We start from the raw sequence: 18,548 nt of genomic DNA on the forward strand, positions 1-18,548 counted from the left end.
ATAGAAACTCAGTGCAGGGGGTATACATATCACTGTTATACATTATTTACAGCATAAATCACATAACTAATAATGCAACTTGCCCTCAAATAAAACTTACTGGCAGAAAGCCTTCTCACTCTCATCCTCAACTGGCTATTCAGACATCGTGTAGATTGTGATAATACAGTAAACTTACGATATTTTAAGCATATTATTTTCATCCAGAATGCCAGTTCATAAGATGTCAGTTAAAACTATGTTTGTTTTACTTTGCCATTAACTGGCTGTTACAGTGAGTGGACATTGCACTGTGTTTGCAGTGCCAAATGCCAGTGGACGTGACCTTTCCATTTGATAAAGTGACCTTTTATGAGGCTCATAAAACAGCAAGTTATGAAATACACCAAAAAGTTGTTTCTTAGGCAGTTCTTTCACTTAAAGTCACTCCCCTTCCAGGTGGACTCAATTCACTATTACTCAGCTTCTTTCCTTAACTTTGTAAACATTTGATCTTAGGAACATAGAAATAGGACTAGGCCATTCAACTCTTGAGCCTATTCCACTATTTAATGAGATCATGGTTGATCTGTGGCTGAATTCTTTATATCTGCCTTCAGTCCACATCTCTTAATAACTTTGGGTAAGAAAAGAATTATAATTCTCAGATTTAAAATTAACAACTGATCCTGCTTCCCCTGCTATTTGTAGAAGAGAGTCCCAAACATCTGCCATCTTTTCAGATGGTCTATCCTTAATTCTCAGACTATACCTCCTTGTTCTAGAATCTCCAACCAATGGGAATAGTTTATCTTAATCTACTCTGTCTTTTCCTGTGAAACTGTGAATCTTGAAACTGTGATCAGATCACCCCTTAACCTTCACAATTTAACTCCTGAAATCCAGGTGTCATACTTGTAAACCTACATTGTGTACCCTCAAAGGTCAGTATATTCTTCTTAAGGTGTGATGCCCTGATTTGCTCACAATACACTAAATGGGGTCTAAACAGGGTTTTGCGTAACTGCATCATAACCTCTGCATCCTGGTACTCAAGCCCTTTAAACATAAAGGTCAGCATTCCAATTCCTTGATTATTTTCTTCCCCTTTTTGTGACATTTTAAAGATCTATGCCCCTGAGTCCTGAAGTCTCCTTGGACATTTTCCTGATGAAAAGCTTATACTTGAAAGGTTGATTCTCCTGCTCTTCAGCTGCTGCCTGACCGGCTGTGCTATTCCAGTGCCATACTCTTCAATTCCGATCTCCAGCATCTGCAGTCCTCACTTTCTCCTCCTTGGACATTCACTAAATTTAACTTTGTGTCATCTAGAAGTTCCCTGATCTACCCTTTTTTTTTTTGCTCCAAAATGGATAACCTCGCACTTGCTTACGTTGAACTCCATCTGCCAGTTTTGTCATTCTCTTAGCCTGTCAATATCCCTTTGTAATTTTATGATATCATCCACACTGTTTACAAAGCTGCTGAACTTTGTGTCATCAGCAAACTTGGATATATGACTTTTTGTGCCACTAAGTTGTTAATAAATAATGTGAATAATTGAGGCTCTAACACAGATCATTGAGGGACATCATTGGTCACATTGTGTCAATTTGCATACCTGCCCATTATCTCCACTTTGTGTTGCTTGCTATTCAATCACAATCCCAGCCATTTCAGTAATTTGCCTCCAATTTCATGGGCATCCACCTTAGTTAACAATCTCTTATGTGGGATTTTATCAACTGCCTTCTGGAATTCCATGTAAACAACATCCGCAGACATTCCCCTGTCCACTACCTTAGTTACCTCTTCAAATAATGCAGTGACACACCTATCATGAATCATGCCGGCTCTCTGTAATTAACTGAAAATTTTCAAGGTGTTCAGTTACTCCCCGTCCTTGATTATAACCTCCAACAATTACCACACCACTGATGTTAGACTAACTGGTCTATAGTTCCCTGGTTTTCCTCTTTCACGCTTCTTTAAAAGCAGAGTGACATGTGCAGTTTGCAATCGAGAGGGATGCTTCCTGTATCTAGTGAACTCAGAAAGATTGTAGTTAGTGCATCTATGATGTGCTCCCTTAATTCCTTTAACACTCTTGAATGGAAGCTGTCAGGTCCCTAGGATTAGTCACGCTTTAATTCTAATAATTTCTTCATTAATGATGTTTTACTTAAAACAATTTTATTCAGTTTATGTTCACAATCCGCTAATAATTTCCTCAGGGCTTAGTCATAGAATCATAGAGATGTACAGCATGGAAACAGACCCTTTGGTCCAACCTGTCCATGCCGACCAGATATCCCAACCCAATCTAGTCCCATCTGCCAGCACCCAGCCCATATCCCTCCAAACCCTTTCTATTCATATACCCATCCAAATGCCTCTTAAATGTTGCAATTGTACCAGCCTCCACCACATCCTCTGGCAGCTTATTCCATACATGCACCACCCTCTGCGTGAAAAAGTTGCCCCTTAGGTCTCTTTTATATCTTTCACCTCTCGGCCTAAACCTATGCCCTCTAGTTCTGGACTCCCCGACCCCAGGGAAAATACTTTGTCTGTTTATTCTATCCATGCCCCTCATAATTTTGTAAACCGCTATAAGGTCACCCCTCAGCCTCCGACGCTCCAGGGAAAACAGCCCCAACCTGTTCAGCCTCTCCCTGTAGCTCCGATCCTCCAACCCTGGCAATATCCTTGTAAATTTTATCCTCCTTTTCTGCTCAGGTGTGTCTGCCATTTCCCCATAGTCATTGACAATATTCCCATTTTCAGTCTTTAGTGGACAAACATTGCTCCTAACCCAAAATCTTATTGATTTGAAGTCCCTGGCAAGTTTCCTTTCATAATCCAGTTAAGTAGCTCTAATCAGCTGCTTTGTGGCTTTTTGCAGGTCTTTGTATCCTTCCCATTCAACAGGATCTTTGCTTTTTTTTGTATTTTTGTAAGCCCTTTTAGTTTTATTCTGTCTCTTATTTCTCTAGTTGTCCATTACTGCTTCTTCTGTCACGTGGAGCATTTCTCCCTCAGGTATAAACTGGTTTGGCATTGTTAAATGTTGCTTTAAACATCCTCCACTGTCCTTCAGCTGTTTTACCCATTAAACAGGGAAAGTCTGTTAATATGGAGAATCTATGTCTCATCTTGTTAAAGTCGGCCTTCCCTAAACGTAAAACTGATTCATGCTTTTTGCTTTCCAACCATACTTTGAACTCAATCATGTTATGATCACTATATAATAAAACTACATGCACAATCAAATTACAAATTAAATCCAATATTGCTTATCCCCTTGTTGAATCCGGGGCATATTTTGTAAGTAAATTTGGGAAACATGAATTGAAAACAACTTGCCCGATACGTTTTTTTTTCTTTTCCCTCATAACTTAGTTAGAACTCTCAGCTGCAGGCAACAGCTATTAAGTTTGCTCATAGACTTGGAAAGAATCGATTAAAGTCTTCCCACTTCAGACCTGCTGAGCATTACAAGGACCAACATACAAAGTGGGCACTAAGAGTAATAAAATTTTGTTTGATGAGGATTATTTCTTTTAATTCAGTGTGTGCTTGTATGGGAATCCTGCTCGTTTAATGAGTGGAGATGTATTTGATGATTTATAATTATTTTATAGTAATCTGTTACTTATGTTGTTTTTGTTTCCAGACGCCGTGGTTGATCATGGTAATCTTGTTAATAGCTGGCGGCCTCTTCATGTTTACATACAAGTCAACCCAGTTTAACATGAAAGGGTTTATACTAGTGTTAGTTGCATCTTTCCTTGGAGGGATACGATGGACACTGACACAGATCCTTACGCAGAAGGCAGACCTAGGTAATGCCAAAATATCAACAATGCAGCTTGTTAGAGTGGGACAGTACTATTAGCTGGAGACCTACATGGTCAGATTTTGTGTATAACATTGCAAAATGTTTAATATTGTGTGCACATGCTTTTCTTTTGCTTTTTCGGGACGGCACGTTGGAACAGTGGTTAACACTACTGCCTCACAGCGCCAGGGACCCGGGTTTGATTCCAGCCTCGGGCAACTGTCTGTGTGGAGTTTGCACATTCTCCCCGTGTCTGCGTGGGTTTCCTCCAGGTGCTCCAGTTTCCTCCAATAATCCAAAGATGTGCAGGTCAGGTGAATTGGTCGTGCTAAGTTGCCCATAGTGTTCAGGGATGTATAGGTTAGGTGCATAAGTCAGGGATAAATGTAGGGAATGAGTTTGGGGAGGATATTCTTTGGAGGGTTAGTGTGGACTTGTTGGGCCGAAGGGCCTGTTTACACACAGTAGGGATTTGAATTTAATTCTATTTGTATACAAAGCCTTTCTCCTCTTGGAGGCCAACCATCTTCCATATTCAACATGGGAACTAATTTGCATGAAATGCTGAGGGAGGGGTAGGCAACTGAGAGAGATACTCAAAAGCTGAACTGAAAAGAAAGGAAGATTTGCATGTAAATAGTGCCTTTCATGGCTACTAAACATCTCAAAGCAATTTTCCTGCACTGCTGGGAGGAAAATTAGAGGGAATGCTGGTGGTGAGCCACCTTCTTGAATTGCTGCAGTTGTTTGGTTGTAGGGCACCCATAGTGCTGTTAAGGAGGTAGTTCCAGGAGTTTGACCCAGCAACAGTATAGTATAGTTCCAGGTCGGGACGGTGAGTGGCTTGGAGGGCACTCGTGACCATGTATGTGCTTCCATGTATCTGCTTCCCTTGTCCTTCAAGATGATAGAGGTCATGGGTTTGGAAGATGCTGTTAAAGGTGCCTTGGTGAGTTACTGCAGGGCATTTCGTAAATTGCATAGCAACCAGATTCTTTTGTGGTATTGATTGAGAGTTAAATATAAACATGGGAGGTTAATACCCTTGTTACTTTTTCAAGAGATCTTTTGCAGGCACTGAGCAGGCAGATGTGGCCTTATTTAACAAATCACCTGAGAATTGGCATCCCCAGTAATGCAGCACACTCCTGATATATTGCATTGGATTGGATTGGGAACATAGATGTTTGTGTATAAGCACTACAGCGAAACTTCAGTTCGGCACCTTATAACTCAGAGGCAGCAGTGCTATCCACTGATCCATAGTTGGCATTTACGGGGTGAATAAGTATGATACAAAAATTGTAAAACAACAGATAAGGAGAAATACAGGAGTAGAAGCCCATTCAAACCACTTTTATAACTCCATTAGGTAAAGCTGATTTTGCATTGTTACTCCATTCATCTGTTTACTGATCTTGGTTCTGTAACCCTCTAAACATGTGCCTAACATAAGTCTATCAATCTCTGGCTTTAAATGTTCAGTTTACCCCAACCTGAAAAGCTGTTTGAAGAGGGAATGTCAAATTTCTGCTGTTTTTAGGTGAAGGGAAGTTTCCTGACATTACCTTCAGGTAGTCTCCCTCTAAGTTTAAGATTCTGGGTAAGATTCTGCTGCCTAGTTCTGAATCCACATCTAGAGTGGGGAAGTCTCTCTCCACTTTATTAACTTTTTGATCATCTTAAAACTCTCAATTAGGTCTTCTTTAACTCATCTATATCTAAAAATATACTGACTTTGTCCTTGTAATGTAATCCTTTTGGCCCTGGCATCATCCTACTGAATGTCTTGTGTATTTTACCCGGGCTGGGGGAGGGGAGTGAGCCAGAACGGAAGACTGTACTTTAAATGGAATCAAACCAGAGCTTTATGTAATTGTAATGTAAATTCTATTCTTTAATGCCTATTCCAGTATATTAGATACAGTAAAACAATCTTGCAAAGGGAAAAAAAGGGAGCAATCATTTCCTCTATACCCTATATGTGACTTTCTAATTTATCTACCTATTTACTACATATTTTTTTGTCAAATTCTGCTGTACCTTGATTACCCAGAAATACATCCCTTTAAATCTAGCTACTTCCAGTTCTGAACTCCATATCAGTGAGTATGGAGGAATGATAGGCACATTACTGTACCTGTCTCATCTTCTGGAACAAGTAGGTCAGGCTTTAGCTGAATGTGGGCTTGATGCTAGATTCTGCTTGTTGCTAGCAAACCATGATTTTTTTTAATCTGCTGAAACAAATATTTATTTGGCACACCATTGGTAGAATAAATTACAGTGCACAATTTCTTTGAGTTTGTAACTAAACATGATTAGCCCCCCATATGAGTGTAACTGGCAGAGATGTATGAGGATGGAAGATGGGGTATGTTGGATGATACATGGATAGCACATTGGAACCAACGACATAGGAAGGAAAAAGGTCGAGATTATGAAGGGAGATTGCAGAGAGTTAGGCAGAAATTTAAAAAGGAGGTCCTTGAGAGTAGTAATATCTGGATTACTCCCGGTGCTACGAGCTAGTGAGGGCAGGAACAGGAGAATAGAGCAGATGAATGCATGGCTGAGGAGCTGGTGTATGGAAGAAGGATTCACATTTTTGGATCATTGGAATCTCTTTTGGGGTAGAAGTGACCTGTACAAGAAGGACGGATTGCACCTAAATTGGAAGGGGAATAATATACTGGCAGGGAAATTTGCTAGAGCTGCTCGGGAGGATTTAAACTAGTAAAGTGGTGGGGGAGGGGGTGGGGGGCGGGGTAGGGGCAGGGTTGAGGGGGGGGGCCATCGGTGATACCCAGGGGGATAGTGACAAAAGAGATCAATCTGAGACTGGTACAGTTGAGAACAGAAGCGAGTCAAACAGTCAGGGCAGGCAGGGACAAGGTAGGACTAATAAATTTAACTGCATTTATTTCAATGCAAGGGGCCTAACAGATGAACTCAGGGCATGGTTAGGAACATGGGACTGGGATATCATAGCAATTACAGAAACATGGCTCAGGGATGGGCAGGACTGGCAGCTTAATGTTCCAGGATACAAATGCTACAGGAAGGGTAGAAAGGGAGGCAAGAGAGGAGGGGGAGTGGCATTTTTGATAAGGGATAGCATTACAGCTGTGCTGAGGGAGGATATTCCCGGAAATACATCCAGGGAAGTTATTTGGGTGGAACTGAGAAATAAGAAAGGGATGATCACCTTATTGGGATTGTATTATAGACCCCCTAATAGTCGGAGGGAAATTGAGAAACAAACTTGTAAGGAGATCTCAGCTCTCTGTAAGGACAATAGGTGGTTAAGATAGGGTATTTTAACTTTCCAAATATAGACTGAGACTGCCATAGTGTTAAGGGTTTAGATGGAGAGGAATTTGTTAAGTGTGTACAAGAAAATTTTCTGACTTTGTGTGGATGCACCTACTGGAGAAGGTGCAAAACTTGACTGACTCTTGGGAAATAAGGCAGGGCAGGTGACTGAAATGTCAGTGGGGGAGCACTTTGGGGCAAGCGACCATAATTCTATTCGATTTAAAATAATGATGGAAAAGTATAGACCAGATCTAAAAGTTAAAGTTCTAAATTGGAGAAAGGCCAATTTTGATAGTATTAGGTAAGAACATTCGAAAGCTGATTGGGGGCAAATGTTCCAAGTAAAGGGACGGCTGAAAAATGGGAAGCCTTCAGAAATGAGATAACGAGAATCCAGAGAAAGTATATTCCTGTTAGGGTGAAAGGAAAGGCTGGTAGGTATAGGGAATGCTGGATGACTAAAGAAATTGAGGGTCAAGAAAAAGAAGGAAGCAGATGTAAGGTATAGACAGGATAGATTGAGTGAATCATTAGAAGAGTATAAAGGAAGTAGGAGTATACTTAAGAGAGAAATCAGGAGGGCAAAAAGGGGACATGAGATAGCTTTGGCAAATAGGATTAAGGAGAATCCGAAGCGTTTTTACAAATACGTTAAGGACAAAGGGTAACTAGGGAGAGAATAGGGCCCCTCAAAGATCAGCAAGGCAGCCTTTGTGTGGAGCTACAGAAAATGAGGGAGATACTAAATGAGTATTTTGCATCAGTAGTTACTGTGGAAAAGGATATGGAAGATAGACTGTAGGAAAATAGATGGTGACATCTTGCAAAATGTCCAGATTACAGAGGAGGAAGTGCTAGATGCCTTGAAACGGGTAAAGTTGGATAAATCCCCAGGACCTGATCAGGAGTACCCTAGAACCTGTGGGAAGCTAGGGAAGTGATTGCTAGGGCTCTTGCTGAGATATTTGTATCATCAATAGTCACAGGTGAGGTGCCGGAAGACTGGAGGTTGGCAAACGTGGTGCCACTGTTTAAGAAGGGTGGTGAGGACAAGTCAAGGAACTATAGACCAGTGAGCCTGACCTCGGTGGTGGGCAAGTTGTTGGAGGGAATCCTGAGGGACAGGATGTACATGTATTTGGAAAGGCAAGGACTGATCAGGGATAGTCAATATGGCTTTGTGCGTGGGAAATCATGTCTCACAAACGTGATTGAGTTTTTTGAAGAAGTAACAAAGAGGATTGATGAGGGCAGAACGAAAGATTTGATCTGTATGGACTTCAGTCAGGTGTTTGACAAGGTTCCCCATGGGAGACTGATTAGCAAGGTTAGATCTCACGGAATACAGGGAGAACTAGCCATTTGGATACAGAACTGGTTCAAAGGTGGTGGTGGAGGGTTATTTTTCAGACTGGAGGCCTGTGACCGGTGGAGTGCCACAAGGATCGGTGCTGGGTCCTCTACTTTTTGTCATTTACATAAATGATTTGGATGTGAGCATAAGAGGTACAGTTAGTAAGTTTGCAGATGGCGTCAAAATTGGAGGTGTAGAGGACAGCGAAGAGGGTTACCTCAGATTACAACAGGATCTTGACCAGATGGGCCAATGGGCTGAGAAGTGGCAGATGGAGTTTAATTCAGATAAATGCGAGGTGCTGCATTTTGGGAAAGCAAATCTTAGCAGGATTTATACATTTAATGGGACGGTCCTAGGAAGTGTTGCTGAATAAAGAGACCTTGGAGTGCAGGTCCATAGCTCCTTGAAAGTGGAGTCGCAGGTAGATAGGATAGTGAAGAAGGAGTTTGGTATGCTTTCCTTTATTGGTCAGAGTTGGGATGTCATGTTGCGGACATTGCGGACATGTTGCAGATATAGGACATTGGTTAGGCCACTGTTGGAATATTGCATGCAATTCTGGTCTCCTTCTTATTGGAAAGGTGTTGGGAAACTTGAAAAGGTTCAGAAAAGATTTACAAGGATGTTGCCAGGGTTGGAGGATTTGAGCTATAGGAGAGGCTGAACAGGCTGGAGCTGTTTTCCCTGGAGTGTCGGAGGCTGAGGAGTGACCTTATAGCAGTTTACAAAATTATGAGGGGCATGGATAGGGTAAATAGGCAAAGTCTTTTCCCTGGGGTCGGTGAGTCCAGAACTAGAGGGCATAGGTTTAGAGTGAGCGGGGACAGATATAAAAGAGACCTAAGGGGCAACTTTTTTACGCAGAGGGTGGTACATGTATGGAATGAGCTGCCAGAGGAAGTGGTAGAGGCCGATACAATTGCAACCTTTAAGAGGCATTTGAATGGGTACATGAATAGGAAGGGTTTGGAGGGATATGGGCCGGGTGCTGGCAGGTGGGACGAGATTGGGTTGGGATGTCTGGTCGGCATGGACTGGTTGGACCGAAGGATCTGTTTCCATGCTGTACATCTCTATGACTCCATGACATGGATAGAAATTGAACCATCAGAATATTACTAAAGGTTGGATTTATGCCCTGGAGCTAAAAGAACAAGTTGGGAAATCTCCTGAGGCAGCAGATTTGCCTCTGTGGAAACAACTCTTGCACATACATTTTGACACTATTGGTATTGGGGAGGGGAAGGTGCAGGTCTTCAAGAAATTGTGGCCATATGTGGTGGGCTGATTATGAGGATTGCCTCAGCTCTGATACTTCAGCCCATCCTTCAGTCCAGTTGTACAAAAGGTAATGAGACCCTATACGCTTGATTATTCCCCCTCCCCCACTTTCTCCATCATTAACCATGCCCCTTTGTAGTCTCAATGCACTTCCTTAGCAGTCACCCAATTTCCTTACTACTTGGGGCATATCCACTACAGGTAGAACTCCGGAACCATGTAGAAACGAAAATGTTTGACAATATATGAAACCTCTCACTCATACACATTTATGTAAAAATAAACTCCTTTATGAAAGGCAACCTAAATCTCATTGAGTTGTCAGTAAAAACAAAGCAACTTCTATTTGCAAGCTATATTAAATCGTTGAATGGATTTTTAAAACTGTGAATCAAAATTGCTGAAATAGGTGATTTTGAAGATTTTGAAACTCTGTCAAGCATTCATAATCTCAGTTGTAGTAAGAGCCCTTGAGGAATGTCAACCATGAAGTTTATTGAAATGTAAGAAAAGATGATTTTTTTTTCCCCCAAACTATGTTAGATGACTTATCAGGGGTTTAAGAGACTAGTACCCGAAATAAACTAATTGCCTTACAAAGAAAGGCGAGACAGGCTGGGCCTGTATCCTGTAGCGCTGGGGAGAGTTGTAGGTGATTTAATTGAAATATAGAAGATCCGAAGGGGACTTGACCAGGTGGGTGTGGAAAGGATGCTTCCTCCTTGGAAGGGGTCGAGCACTTGAAGTCATTGTTTAAAAACAAGGGGCCACCCAGGTGTGGCAGAAATAATTTTCTCAGAGGACTAATACTCTTTTGGAACTTCCTCAAAAGGCAGTGGATGCAAAAACTTTAAATATTTTTAAGGCCGAGGTAGATAATTTCTTGGTTACTAAATGGATGACATATTATCGGGGGGGTATGCAGGAATGCAGAGTTGAGGTTAAAATCAGGTCAGCATGCTCTTACTGAACGGCACAGCAGATCTGATAGCTGAGTGGCTTACACATGTTCCTTGTTCATATGTTTTTCATTAAATAAAATTTATGCCTCCTCCATCATTTGTGACTCCCACACTGCAGCTTAAGACCCTTGGAATCTGTAAACATCTGTTTGCTTGAACTCGGCAGTGATTTCAATTGACCCTGCTGATTTTTAGTTTCCCACTGTTGGTAAAAAGGGGGGCAAAACTCTGAATGTAGCTCTGATCTACTATTTTTAAAGGCCTCCAGAGTCAACAGAACTCTATGAAAATCTGGCCCAAAAGTACATAGCTCTTGTCAAAAATAACACTCAGTGATTATTGTCCAAGTGTTCTGTCCCAGATTTTTGAGCCCCATGTCCTGTTCTGATTACATCTAACTCCAGAATCTTGATATTTATTCATGGTCTGAGCACGTATTGTGATTGCCAAAGCTGCCGCATGTATTCTTTCCTGTGCTGTACAATCCAGAATTATCAAGGTACACTTTATGTATTCTTGATACGGAGAGATGTGCAAACTCTTGTTGATTTTCTCTTTTTTAATTTGAAAAGGTTTCAAATCTCATGATGGCATTACGTATCCTGAATATTTTGTAATTTCAATTATTGCCAGTGATATATGCCGTTTATTGTCCTTCCTTTTTTTGTGTATTTTGGCAACAATCAAACCAATAGCGTGAACAAATTTATTTTTAAATTGAAATCAAGTTTCTCTACTTAATTTTCTAAGGCATGTCGGGAATTAATAAAATGCTAAATTTGGATCTGTCTTGCTCAGGTTTACAGAATCCCATTGACACCATGTACCATCTCCAGCCGCTGATGTTCATAGGCCTTTTCCCATTGTTCCTAATCAATGAAGGTATGTTTGGTTGTTTTGTTAAGATAATGGCCAGTGCCAGATAATGGCTGATCTGATTGTGGCCTTAACTCCACTTTCCTGCCGGCCCTCCATGACCCTTGACTCCATGACCCTTGACTATCTTTTGAACTCGTTCTAAAAGGACAAAAAGGCACTGGAGAGGATGGAAAAAAGATAAGACAAGGATGGTATTAGAATTGAGAGGCTATATTTCTTAAGAAACCTTGGGCAGCTGGGGCTGTTTAGAGGTCTTTAAAATGATGGAAGAGTTTGATAGGATGGACATGTACACAGGAGAATAAAACTGGAAGACACAAGTATAAGATTGTCATCAACACATCCAGTAGAGAATTCAGGAAAGATAAGCCAAACAGTGATTAGAATATGAAACTGGCTAGAGCAAATGGTATTTTAGGTTATTAAAATTGATGGAATGAAGGGAAACGAGATAAGTAATCGAGGGAGAAAGGATTGGAAGGTTATGCAGATAAGGTTGGGTGAGTATGGGTGGGAGGAGGTTCAATGGAGTAAAACTAATAATTGAACTCACTGAAGAGAAATAAGGAAGTGCAGATGTTGGAAATCTGAAACAAAAGCAGAAATTGCTGGAGAAACTGGCAGCATCTGTGAGGAGAAAGCAGAGTCCATTTTGGGTCCAGTGAACCCCCTTCAGAACCTAACAAGAATCACTGGATGCAAAACATTGACTTTGTTGTTCTCTCCATAGATGCTGCTCAACCTGCTGAGTTTTCCAGCAATTTCTGTTTTTGTTTCAGTTGAGTTAAATCGCCTTTTTTTCTGTGCTGTACATTGTGTTCTGCAGCAAAACCCGAAGGCTGTGGTGAAATTACTTCATCACATTCCTGATGAAGGATTTCTGCCCAAAACATCAAATCTCCTGCTCCTTGGATGCTGCCTTTTCCAGCACCATATTTTTTTACTTTGATCTCCAGCACCTGCAATCCTCACTGTCTCCTCATTTATGACCTAACCAGTCTTCTGTGGACTACTAATGTTATGTTTTCCCCTTTCTCAAGGACTGAGCCTGTCTGCATCGGAGAAACTGTTTCGTTATCAGGAGACATCAACGTTGCTGTATATGGTCTTTGTATTGGCTGCAGGGGGAGTTTTGGCATTTGGCTTGTGCTTCTCTGAATTTTTATTGGTTTCTAAAACCTCCAGCTTGACCCTATCTGTAGCAGGCATTTTTAAGGTGAGTCATTTTGGTGCTATACCTATCAACATAACATTGTTGCACTCATGTTGTTTGTTCCGATGATGAAAGCAAAAGGAAATACAGGTGCTGGAAATCTGAAATAGAAACATGCCTTCCTAACAATGCCTACTGGATTATCAGTGTTTGTATTGGCCCATTGTTGTAGGAATGGCTTGAAATTCTCAATCTGGTTTATCATAGTGACACATAGACTATAAACCCAATTTTTACTTTAACCCTGCTTTTGATTTAAATATGAAAGAGAATGTTAGGTTGGTGGGACCTGTCATTTTTAAACCTCTGTCTTTCAAATGTTTTGAATTTCTTTTTAAAAAATGAGCTTTATTTGACCAATTTCCAAATACAATGGAATTGGATGTTCGAATCCTTCCCACCCGACTAAGCATTTTACAACTGGGTTTTATGCCAGCTGAGAATATGTTGCAGAGCAGACTAAATCACAATAATTGAGCTCAATAGACTTTCTTGTTTTTGTGGAAAAAAATACACGCTACCAGACTTACTGAGTTTATCCAGCACTTTCTGTTTTTATTCCTTGTTTTTGTATTTTCTTCTGCTGAAGAAAAAGCCCACCATTTTGCACTTTTACCTTACTAATGTTTAGATATTCCATCATCATATTGTTCTTAAGTATCTTATTTGTTAATGAAAATTGTTCTGCATTTGAAGAAAATTAAATTCAAGGAAGATAATCCACTGAACCAGTGTAATGTGGTGACAAAAAAGAGCTCAAATGTATTTTGGACAGTGCTTTATCTGCACTGATTAAGACAGAACAATGGCTAGCACTGCTGCCTCAGCACCGGGGACCTGGGTTTGATTGCAGCCTCAAGCGTCTGTGTGGAGTTTGTATGTTCTGCCCGTGTCTGCATGAATTCCCTCTAGGTGCTCCGATTTCCTCCTACAGTCCAAAGGTGTGTAAGTTAGGTGGATTGGCCATGCTAAATTGCCCATAGTATCCCGGGAGGTGCAGCCCCTATGTGGATTAGCCATGGGGAATGCATGGTTACAGGGGTGGGGTATGGAGCTGGGTCTGGGTGAGATGCTCTTCCGACAATTGGTGTGGATGTGTTGGGCCGAATGGCCTGCTTCCACGCTGCAGCGATTCTATGATGATTCCCTGGATGGGAACAAACTTGTTGAAATAGATTCCATTGGACCTTTCTGCTTCTCTTGCAGGAAGTGTGCACGCTAGTCCTTGCCAGCCATTTGATGGGTGATCAGCTGAGCACGTTAAACTGGTTGGGATTTGCAATGTGTCTCTCTGGAATCTCTCTCCATGTTGCACTTAAGGTCATTTATTCAGAAGGTAAAGTTACTTTTCTTTTTGAAATTATTGCTAACATTGCATTTGAATTCCTAACTGCCAACTGAAAGGGAAAGGCTTCGAAAATCTGAAGCACAAAGAGACTTGGGAGTCCTAGATCAGGACTCTCTTAATGTTAACATGCAGGTTAATTTCATGATTAGGAATTCAAATGCAAGAGGGCTATAATATAAGAGTAAGCATGTACTGCTAAGGCTCTTTAAGGCTCTGTTCAGACCATATTTGGTGTATTATGAGCAGCTTTGGACCCCATATCTAAGGAAGGACGTGCTAGTGTTGGAGGGGGTGCAGAGGACGTTTACAAGAATGATCCCAGGGATAAGGACTTATCATACAAAGAGCAGTTGAGGACTCTGGGTTTGTACTGATGTAGTTTAGGAAATTGAGGGGTGATCTCATTGAAACTTACAGAACACTGAGAGGCCTGGATAGAGTGGACGTGGAGAAGATGTTTTCACTAGTAGGAGAAACTAGCATCCAAAGCCTCAGAATGGACCACCATGCAGAGCTGAGATGAAGAGGAATTTCTTCAGCCAGAGGGTAGTTAATCTGTGGAAGTCATTGCCACAGAGGGATGTGAAGGCCAAGTCATTGAGAGTATTTAAGACAGAGATAGGTTCTTGATTGATAAAGGGAACAAGAGTTGAGGGAGAAGGCAGGAGAATGGGGTTGAGAAACATATCAACCATGATTGAATGATGGAGCAGACTCGATGGGCTGAATGGACTTCCATTTGTTTGTCTTGTGCTCTTGTGGACTAATGACTTGAAAGTGTTGAATGTTTGGTTGAAGCAGTCAGATCTCCACAAAGCCCGGAGCTGTCTTTTTCTGTTGCAGTAAAAAACATCTGAAGCCTGAAGATAGTCATTTTATTTCCTCTTTCCAATCGCTATAAGCAGTGACTTTTAAATGATAAGTCAAAGACCTTTTATAAGTATGATCCAGTCCCTCAACTTCTGCCTCGGGACCCTCCAACCCCACGGCATCAATGTGGATTTCACCAGTTTCCTCATTCCCCCTCCCCCACCACCTTACCCCAGTTCCAACCTTCCAGCTCAGCACCACCCTCATGACCTGTCCCATCTGTCCATCCTCCTTCCCACCTCTCCGCTCCATCCTCCCCTCCAACCTATCTTTACCCCCACCTCCATCTACCTGTTGCACTCTCAGCTACCTTCCCCCCAGCCCCACACCCTCCCATTTATCTCTCCACCCACAAGGCTCCCAGCCTCATTCCTGATGAAGGGCTTTTGCCCAAAACATCGATTTTCCTGTTTCTCGGATGCTGCCTGACCTGCTGTGCTTTTCCAGCAGCACACTCTCTACACCAGTCACTCTGTGCCTCCTGTAAACAAGTGAAAATAATTGGACGGCTTTCAAAAAGCAGCTGTTCTGATCTTCATTTTAGCAGAGGGGAGAAGGAATCATTGAACTGCCTTCCCAGTCTTTCCCTCCACCCTAGCACCCATGTTTTTTTATCTGTCTGTGTGTGTGTCCAGAGGGGGAGTTTATAAGTTGGTTAGAGTTTTAGCTAGTAGTTATACGTCACCTGTTAATATAATTGTTTATTTGTGGTTAAATTCTATTTATTTGTAAAAAATAGTAATTTTGATTAGTACAGAAACCTGGTCTATATTTTCTATCAAATTGGGTCTAAAAGACAGTACAATTGGGGAATCCTGCATACTTTAAAAAAAATCTTTAACTGTTATGCTAAATAACGGGGCTTGATTTCCATTGTAAGGCATAATGGTAGAAGAATGAGGGGGTGATCTTATGGATAATTTTTTTTCTCTGAAGTTTGAGACTCTTTGGAACTCCTTTCATCAAAAGGCAGTGGAGACAAAGTTTTTGAATCTTTTCAAGGTGGGGGTAGACAAATCTTAGCCTTTGCTTCACTTTTTAAGTCATCAGGGTAGGCAGAATTGAGGCCACAATCAAATATTGATTGAGTGGTTACTGATGAGCATTTTCCCCTGGCGGAGGAATTACTAACAGGAGGAGATAATTTTGTACGTAGCCTATTGAGCAGTGAAACTGGGAAACAAAAAGTTGTGGAAATTAGGGTCGTTTGGACTTTTCAAGTCTGATTGTTGTTAAGAGAGTACCAAGAGATGTGGAGCAAAGCTAGATAAATGTAGTTGAGTTACAGAATTGTTGTGATCTGATTAAGGGGTTGAGTGACCTCTCTACATATGTTCTTATTTTCCTCAAATATTTCTTCAATGCCTAGCTTTATCATGAGCTCAAGGTCCACCAGTTTAATGGATTCTGCTTGAATTCAGCCAAACTAGATGTACTTATTTAAGTTAACAGTTTTCAAGTTTATTTATGCTAGTGCAAGCTCATGTTAGTGCCATTAAATTTTCTTGAGCTATTCTCACTTACAGAATCAGGGCAAGTAACATTCACACCACACAATGACCATCTCCAATAAAAGACAATCTAACTAGGTCCCTTGACATTCATTGGTGTTGCCATCACAGAATTTCCCATTAGCAACGTCCTGGGGTTATCATTGACCAGAAACTCAATTGGACTCAACATTCCCCACTTGCCCGGATGGGTGCAGCATCAGGAACACTCAAGCTTGTCACCATCCAGGACCGACATCACATCCATAAACATCCACTCTCTCCACCAATGACGCTCAGTAACAGCAGTGTGCAATGTCTAGAAGATGCACTGAAGCAATTCACGAAAGATCCTTACACAGTACCATCCAAACCCACAATAACTTCCATCTAGAATACAAGGGCAACAGATACATGAGAACACCACACCTGTAAATTCCCCTCCAAGCTATTTATCATGCAGGGTTAGAAATATATTGTCATTCCTTCAATGTCACTGGGTTAAAATCCTGGAATTCTCTCCCTTTGGGCATTGTGGGTTCACCTACAAAACGTGGACTGCAGTGGTTCAAGAATTCAGTTCGCTATCACTATGTCAAGCACAGCTTGGGTAATAAATGCTAATCAGCCATTAACACCTTCGCCCCACGAGTGAATACTTTTTAAAAAAATCTTGATATTACGAAACATGGGCAATTTCATCACCTCATTCATTCTCAGTGATTTATTGCAAATCTTTTAAAAATGAGAGTTATTTCATTGGATATATAGATTTGTACTTGGAAATCCTCAAATAAATGCAGTAATTGCAGTCATACTGACTGAAAGATGTGACAGTTTTATGTTTTGAGTACATACAAAGTAATATTGCAGAAGCCAAAGCTAACCAGTGAAATACATGTTATAACTTCATGGCAGAGACTTGTTGATAATTTCATTGCTCATTCAGAGTTTCACTGACAGGCTGACTGCCTTTCTATTGTTGGCTATCTCCCTTTCAGATGCCTTGAAAGACAAAATGACGAATAAAATCCATGATATGGCAATGACAGAGGTTGGTATGGAACTACTGCTCAAGAATGAACAAGCAAATGAGGACAGTGATGAAGAGGATGTCATATATCAATGACTCATTGTGTCTGTTCTACAGAGAATCTCAAGGTTCTGCATCACATGACTTACATTTGCTGTGCAAAGGTGTATCTGTATTATGCTTTAATCGTCACGTCTGTGTTCCAGTCCATGATTGGAATTAACTAGATTGACACCTATTGCTTTAAGAATGGAGTTGTCCTTCTGACCAAGTGTAAGGATTAAGATATCGAACCATTGGATACATTTCCATACTGTCACTAGGAGTTGTGAAATTTGTCTATGATGATTTGAACTGTGGTTTAAAATAAAACACCCACCCGCTCACAATTGGATATGGACCCTAGAACTACAGGTTGTTATTGGAGAGAAAATATTTTAAACAACTTTGGGAGAAAATGCTGTTGGTTATGCAGTATTCATGGGAGCATTTTTAACTGCTAAATCAAAGGTTTTTGCAAATGTATTGGGCAACAAAGTAAAGTATTGCTTCCGATTTTATTTGTATTCTGTAGTCTGCCAATACCAATGTCCTCAATACATTTGATAGCAATGCTGATTTTAATTGAAATGTACATACCTGCAGGAAAACAGCAAAATGCCACTGTGATTGATTTGTGGAAAGAAATCATACTACTATAAAAAATCTATTCTTTATTTTATGTTTGTAGCCAAGAGTCAATGGAGTTAATAGAACTCAAGTTTAATTTATTTTGAGCACATTTGATTGACCTAGTGATACTCTAAGTTTCTTACGTAACATGCAACCTTTATGTGAAGAAAATGAACTGGAAATCCAGAGTGTGTTCTGTTCAGAAATATTTGGCAAAGAAAAAGCACTCTAAGGTGACCCCTGTATCCAGTACATTGTTTATTGTGGGATAATAGACATGAAGTCTAGGTATGTTCGAACTGATT

General features: G+C 40.9%; 1 protein-coding gene across 2 annotated transcripts in view; it reads left to right on the plus strand.

The window, feature by feature from the left end:
* Positions 1-18,341, plus strand: part of slc35h1 (solute carrier family 35 member H1) — a 36,609-nt gene extending 18,268 nt beyond the window's left edge. For both annotated transcript variants that reach the window (XM_043710131.2, XM_043710132.2), the window contains exons 5-9: positions 3,656-3,824; positions 11,537-11,620; positions 12,658-12,833; positions 14,037-14,166; positions 17,540-18,341. In XM_043710131.2, coding sequence (XP_043566066.2) covers positions 3,656-3,824; positions 11,537-11,620; positions 12,658-12,833; positions 14,037-14,166; positions 17,540-17,667 — 687 coding nt within the window. In that variant the 3' untranslated portion in view covers positions 17,668-18,341. The remainder of the gene's footprint in view (positions 1-3,655; positions 3,825-11,536; positions 11,621-12,657; positions 12,834-14,036; positions 14,167-17,539) is intronic.
* Positions 18,342-18,548: the final 207 nt, after the last annotated feature.

This window comes from Chiloscyllium plagiosum, unplaced genomic scaffold, assembly GCF_037043375.1.
Source record: "Chiloscyllium plagiosum isolate Xiang-an unplaced genomic scaffold, Cpla_swu_hap1 HiC_scaffold_15, whole genome shotgun sequence".
NCBI classification, from domain to species: Eukaryota; Metazoa; Chordata; class Chondrichthyes; order Orectolobiformes; family Hemiscylliidae; genus Chiloscyllium; species Chiloscyllium plagiosum.